At 49.8% G+C, this 6,290-nt stretch overlaps 1 protein-coding gene across 1 annotated transcript; it reads right to left on the reverse strand.

Annotated features, from left to right (window-relative positions):
- Window positions 1-663: 663 nt before the first annotated feature.
- Window positions 664-4,976, reverse strand: LOC136497061 (protein NRT1/ PTR FAMILY 4.3-like). The gene is made up of 5 exons (XM_066492845.1): window positions 4,746-4,976; window positions 4,442-4,659; window positions 3,301-3,741; window positions 1,872-1,993; window positions 664-1,751 (listed from the first exon to the last, which is right to left on the reverse strand). Exons 1-5 carry the CDS (start codon window positions 4,864-4,866, stop codon window positions 872-874), a joined length of 1,782 nt encoding a protein of 593 aa, XP_066348942.1. The 5' UTR covers window positions 4,867-4,976; the 3' UTR covers window positions 664-871.
- Window positions 4,977-6,290: the final 1,314 nt, after the last annotated feature.

Raw genomic sequence — 6,290 nt, forward strand, 5'->3', positions numbered from 1 at the left:
ATGTTATAACATTTCAGTTGAAACATATAAATTTATTTAAAGTAACAGTTTACACAAACTATTATCATAAATATTGGTATAATTTTAAATATTTTAATAGTGTTATTGGTATACAATTCGGTAAGGTGAAAATTTTGAAGCTAGTTGAAACATAACATACATATGTAAGCCAACTTTTATATAAGATGGTAATTTAGAAACATATATAGTAATAATTTTTCTTCATGTAGTATATGTTGATAATTTAGATGTAGATTTGAGATGATATTCTTTTAATAATGACATAAGTGGTAAATTATATGCTAGTTTAATGGGTTACTTATATTATCTATCGTATAATAGCAAGTAGGTAATTTAGATGCAAATTTAGCACTCTTATTTTCTCATAATGGTACTGTAATAGTGTTAGATTATTATTTAGACAAAAAAGATTCAGTTGTTGTTAATATCGATGGTGATTAGAATCTAACGAATTAGTGGCCGGATATTTTTCTAACTATTATGAGAATTTCTAGAATTTACTTTTTTCTAACGCATGTCACGAGGATCAACTAAGATTAAGATAGTGACTAAAGATTACCATGGCTAGATCTTTCTGATTTTAGTGAGAATTTTAGGATTCTTTTTCTTCCAACTCATCTGAGAATTAACGTGGAGAGCCTTTGAACCTCAATTAATTAGTAATAGAAGGTTTTGCCCATTAGAAAAGTTGCCTAAAATATTGTACAACCTATTGATCTGTTCCTTGCCAAATGACAGCTCTTAATTTTATCCTAGTGCTCATTTTCTGGTCACTATTTCTCATGCATGTATACATATACATCTATAGACGGAATTACAGATATACAGTTTGAATCTCTTCTTGAGTTGTTCAGATGATCTCCTTGCCATCATCAACCTCTGACGCCACCTGACCAGCAGAGGCAGGTGCATCGGAACCATCTGCGCCAGCATTGTACCACCTCGCACAGAGCAGGTAGCAGCAGAAGTTGAGCACGCTGAGCGCGGCGAGCATCCAGTAGAAGAGGTCCAGCCTATCCTTGTTCAGGTCGTTGTCTCCGAGCCAGCCACCGCCGCCGTGCCTCGCCGTGACCCTGTTCACCAGCGAGACGAGCACCGAGCTGAGGTAGAACCCGAACGCGTAGGAGCAGTACGTGAGCGCCGTGAGGAAGGCCTGCATGCCGCCGGCGCACGCCTGCTTGTAGAAGAACTCGATGAGCCCCACCGCGGTGAACATCTCGGACACGCCGAAGACGAGGAACTGCGGCACGATCCACAGCACGGACATCTGGCGGCCCTCCGCAGCGGCGTCCCGGCGCCTGCGCTCGATGTCGGCCGCCGCGACCATCGAGAACGCGACGGTGCCGAGGCCGACGCCGATGCGCTGGAGCGGGGTGATCCCGGACCGGGTGCCCGTGAGGCGCTTCATGAGCGGGACGAGGAGGAGCTCGTAGGCCGGGACGAGCGCCAGCAGCATGGCGTAGGGGATGGCCTGGAGCGACGCCGGCGGGATGCGGAAGGAGCCGGACCCCGGCGGGAGCGCGGTGTCCATGGCGCTGCCCTGCTGCACCGAGAAGGTCTGCAGCTGCGCGAGCACGGTGTTGAAGACGATGGTGCACGCGAAGATGGGCGTCACGGCGAGGAGCGTCTTCGCCTGCCGCACCTCGGCCGCCGTGCACAGCCGCCACTCCCTCTCCGGCTTCGTGTTCGGCCCCTGCGGCGCTACCGGGATGCACGCCTTGTCCAGGAACCTACAAAATTCGTCATTTTCGTTCTCCCCTGTCAGAGATCAGAATCAAGTTGGAGCAGGGTGCATTGACAGCAACAGATCGCTGTTTGCTGCATCAACGCTAGATTGATCTGATGCTGACCTGAATTTGTTGTTGTGGCGGAAGTTGCCGGCGAGGCGTGCCGGCTCGCAAGCTCCGGCATTGACAGCATTGGAGTTCGAGGGGCAGACTTGCTTCCTCTTGGTGAAGGCAGCGACGAAAACCTGATGAATTTTGCACGGTTAAAAATATCAGTTTTGCAATCTGAACTGAGACAATGTAAATACTATATTTTTTACATTGTTTGCACAAAAAAAGCGCGTCATCCCATACGCGCCACTGAATCTTGAGGTGCAATGTGACAGCTTAAACAAACATGCAGTCAGTTGTGTCGTTACCGTTCAGATCAAAATCACAGCTGGTCAGCTGCTAAGGACTGACAGTTTAACAGTACACAAATCATTAGATCCGTTTAAACAACTTGCATGTTTGTGTGAACGGCCTGTTCGGTTGGCTGGTTCATATCGTTGCTTGTTCGTGAAGAAGTATTGCTGGCTGGTTTGTGCGAGAGAAAAATACTATTCCGGCTGAAAATTTACGATCGTATACGATCGTTTTCCTCCAGCCGAACAGCTTGCAAAATCACAGCTGGTCAGCTGCTAAGGACTGACAGTTTAACAGTACACAAATCATTAGATCCGTTTAAACAACTTGCATGTTTGTGTGAACGGCCTGTTTGGTTGGCTGGTTCATATCGTGGCTTGTTCGTGAAGAAGTACTGCTGGCTGGTTTGTGCGAGAGAAAAATACTATTCCAACTGCCGAACAGCTTGCATGTTTGTCAGTTGACGCTAGTCTGCAGCTTGCCGATGGCGTGTCAGACTGTCAGTTGACGCTAGTCTCTCATTAGGTCTAAAAAAAAAAGACGTCCCCAATGCAGAGAGCTCCCGCTCTGTGCGGGGTCTGGGGAAGGGTGTTAGTGGCAAGCCTTACCCTCGCTTGTGCAATGCGAGGAGACCACGACTCAAACCCGAAACCTTCCAGTCACAGGTGGTAAGACTCTACCGCTTGCACCAGGCCCGCCCTTCCTATAGTCTCTCATTAGGTCTGAGGGACAAAAAATTATACAAGGCCCTTGTACCTAGCATATCATTCCAATTCCCAAGCACCGATCGAGCTGCGGAATATAGCACGCAGGGGACCCGTTCAGAGTTCAGACTGAATGGTTACAACGAACATGTACCTACTATTTCAAGGCTATCTAATCTGATCCTGAAGCACTTGGGTGATGGATATAAAAATGTGGCCGAAGCAAGGATCATGAAAAAAGATCCTGCAAACTGTCCAAAGTGCACGACAAAAAAATCTTTTAGATTGATGAATCCTGTTTTGTCAGGATTCATCATGCAGGGTTTTCCTATCATTTGAACCCTCAATTAACGTGACTGCTTACCACACTGAAACTCTGAAAGTGAACCCACTGTAGTATAATATCAGTTTCAAAGTTCAGAGCAGGTTGCTACTGTACTCACCCTTAGAATGGGCGTGAAGATGCTGCCCCGCGGAGGCTTATTCCGGTAGAAGGCGGCGCCGGACACGAGGCAGACGAGCCCGGCCGCCATGGCGACCGCGGAGACGCCGAAGCCGACGTCCATGCCGGAGTGCGTCTGCACCCAGACCAGCGCCGTGAGCGCGACCAGCTCGCCCGCGCAGAAGCTGAAGTAGGCCGAGTTGAAGTAGGTCGGCAGCCTCCGGGCGCCGCCCGGGGTGGCGCCGTCGAACTGGTCCGCGCCGTGCGCGATCATGTTGGGCTTCAGGCAGCCGCTGCCCAGCGCCACCAGGTACAGCGCGAGGAAGAAGACGGTGGACTTGAAGCCGCTGGCCTTCTCGCAGCTGCCGTCCGTGGATGCCATGTTGCACGGCGGCGGCTTCAGCTGCGGCAGGTGCGCTTGCAGTGACAGTAGTATGAAGCCCTGGTAAATCATACGTACACTGTAAATGATTCATCATCAGGAAAAGTGAATTAAAAAAAAAGTCTATTGCAAAAGTAGCTTGTGGCCACGGTGCTTTCAAGTAGCCAACAACAAGAGTTGCCTTTCGCACGTGTAGTTGCTCGATCCACTTGCTTCTACATGGAGAGAGTCGCTTTGCTAGTGGTGGCCACATGCCATTTCGCCATTGTGCGTTGAATTCAACCTGGTCCCGAGAGCTTGTGGAAACCAGACAGGCCGGGAACCAAATCTCTGGTCCATCCATGAATGGAGATTGGCGCCTTTTCAGCTCCATCCGCCATAACCCAACCTCGCTTTTTAGGTGAGAGAACAATGGTCAACAACGAATGAACGAAGGGGATGGATAACCCTTTGGATTGGTCTGGTATACATCCATTTTTGTTCTTGCAGGGCCTGCTTATTAGTAGTCGTATTCTCTCCTTCCTTATGCAACGAAACTTGGCACATTCTCGTTCAAGTTTTATTAAAAAAAACAAATTTGTTGCCACAAAACCACTAAAAAAGGAAGTGATGGCGGCCACCGGCGTGTAGCTATCAATTCCGTGAGACGCATGCCCACTACCGCAATAAGCGGCTGGTGCGTGAAACCGACTATACGCCTATACCCAGCAGCAGCCAGAGCCCAGAGCCCAGAGGTAGATAGAACAACGTACGTACGTACCGAGAGCTCGACGAAGCCGGAGATGAGCATGGTCCAGAAGCAGCCGAGGTAGGAGTCGGAGAGGAACCCCCCGAGGAGGGCGAGGAGGAAGATGGTGCCGACGAAGTCGGTCACCACGTTGGCCGCCTGCGACAGCGGGAAGTGCATCTCCCCGAACACGTACGTGATGAGGTTGTTCCCCACCGCCGCGATCGCCATGATCTCAAACGCCTGGATACCTGCAATATAACCAGCAGACTCAGGCCACGCGACCAATGTGCCATGAACGAAGATTGCCAACACCAACAGCCGTTCGTGCACGCACCTAGGACGAAGACGGCGGCGCGCATGCCGCCGTGCCGCCGCGGCAGGCACGGGCGGCCGCGCCAGTCGACGGAGACCGCCTCCTCCGGCGGCGCTGTTGCGCAGCTCATCTCCACATCCATCTCCTCAGCTCGCTCTCTTCCCCCTCTCCGTCCGTCCGGCCGACAGAAGTCGACAACTAGTCAAGGCAATCCGTGTGGTCGTGGTAGGTGGTGGTAGCGAGCTCCGAGCTCCGCTGCGCAGGCAATGGCAGGTTATTGTCAGCTAGCCTATGGGTGGGCTTTATTTATAGAGGAGGAAGGGCGACATGGCAGTGAGTGAGGAGGCAGGCGCGCATGTGATTGGGCTGCTGCTGGCCTCTGCTGCTCGGTAACCCGCTACACACGGCCTGCGCCGCGCACGTACGCACGCACGCACGCAGCGCCAGCGCCACTTCTGAACGGTGAACGCCGAAAGGAAAGGGAGCCGGCGCGGCAGGTGGGCCGTGTAGTGCGGCCGGGCCTACCCTCCCTTTCACATCGGAATTTCGAGGTCCATACCCACCCGTAGTGCTGCCTCACTGTGTGCTCCGCTCTCTGACGCCCTCTTCTCGCTGTTCCGAATATGGGAGCGTAGAAAGATACAGTACATACGCGCTCAGATATGGCATTGGGAGAAATGTTGGATGGATCATAGGCGCGCGTTTATATTTGTTTAATTTTCAGTGCGGTGTGGACCGGCAAATCGGTCAGCTGATTGCATGCTGGACATGGGGTGCTGGTCACCGATCGCCGAGCCTGTTTCAGTTTTGCAGGTAACTGATATTTGACTGGCATTACGGATGCGTTCGTTTCTCTTATAATCTATTTTTTCGGTTTATTTTTTTAATTAAAGAGTATTTTTTCTCATAATAAATTAGCCGAAATAATATTTTAACTTATTTTTTCGGCGAAACGAATAGGGCCCTATATTTGCACGCCGAAAGCGAAGGAAAGGAAAGGAAGTGTGAATCGAAAGCGAAGGAAAGGAAAGGAAGTGTGAATTATTGCGCTGTCTCTGGCCGGAGTTGTTTGTGTTTGAGCAGCTAATCCTCCATATCCATCCGCAGACGACGACAAGTCATCATCGTCTTCTACGTCTACGTGCCCCTGCCCCCTTAAAAGAAAGTCAATGTGCGATCCAGCGGAACACGTTTTACTTGTCTCGTTTTCAGGAACAGGGTCAGGGTCAGGGTCAGACAGACAGTGACGCCAACCTTTTTTTTAAACGAACCGGTACAAGAGCTGTCGGCTATGCCCGTGTTTAGTTGTCAGGCCAAATTCCAAAAAAAAAATGTTACAATAACTATCGCGTCGAATCTTGTGATACGTGCATGAAGCATTAAAGGTAGACAAAAAAAAACTAATTGCACAGTTTAGTTGGAAATCGTGAGACGAATGTTTTGAGCCTAATTAGACCATGATTAAACACTAATTGTCAAATAAAAACAAAATGCTACAGTAACCCCAAATCTAAAATTCACCCAACTAAACACCCTCTATATTAAAAAGAATAGATCGTCAACCCC

The sequence above is a fragment of the Miscanthus floridulus genome, chromosome 12 (assembly GCF_019320115.1).
Source record: "Miscanthus floridulus cultivar M001 chromosome 12, ASM1932011v1, whole genome shotgun sequence".
Lineage (NCBI taxonomy): Eukaryota > Viridiplantae > Streptophyta > Magnoliopsida > Poales > Poaceae > Miscanthus > Miscanthus floridulus.

Bases quoted from the DNA above. Each gene is read 5' to 3' on its own strand.
- LOC136497061 (XM_066492845.1), bottom strand. From the start codon at position 4,866: ATGGATGTGGAGATGAGCTGCGCAACAGCGCCGCCGGAGGAGGCGGTC. The intron at 1,994-3,300 runs GTGAGTACAGTA...AAAATTCATCAG, and splicing joins TCTTCACGCCCATTCTAAGG to GTTTTCGTCGCTGCCTTCAC. The intron at 1,752-1,871 runs GTCAGCATCAGA...CGAATTTTGTAG, and splicing joins CGCCACAACAACAAATTCAG to GTTCCTGGACAAGGCGTGCA.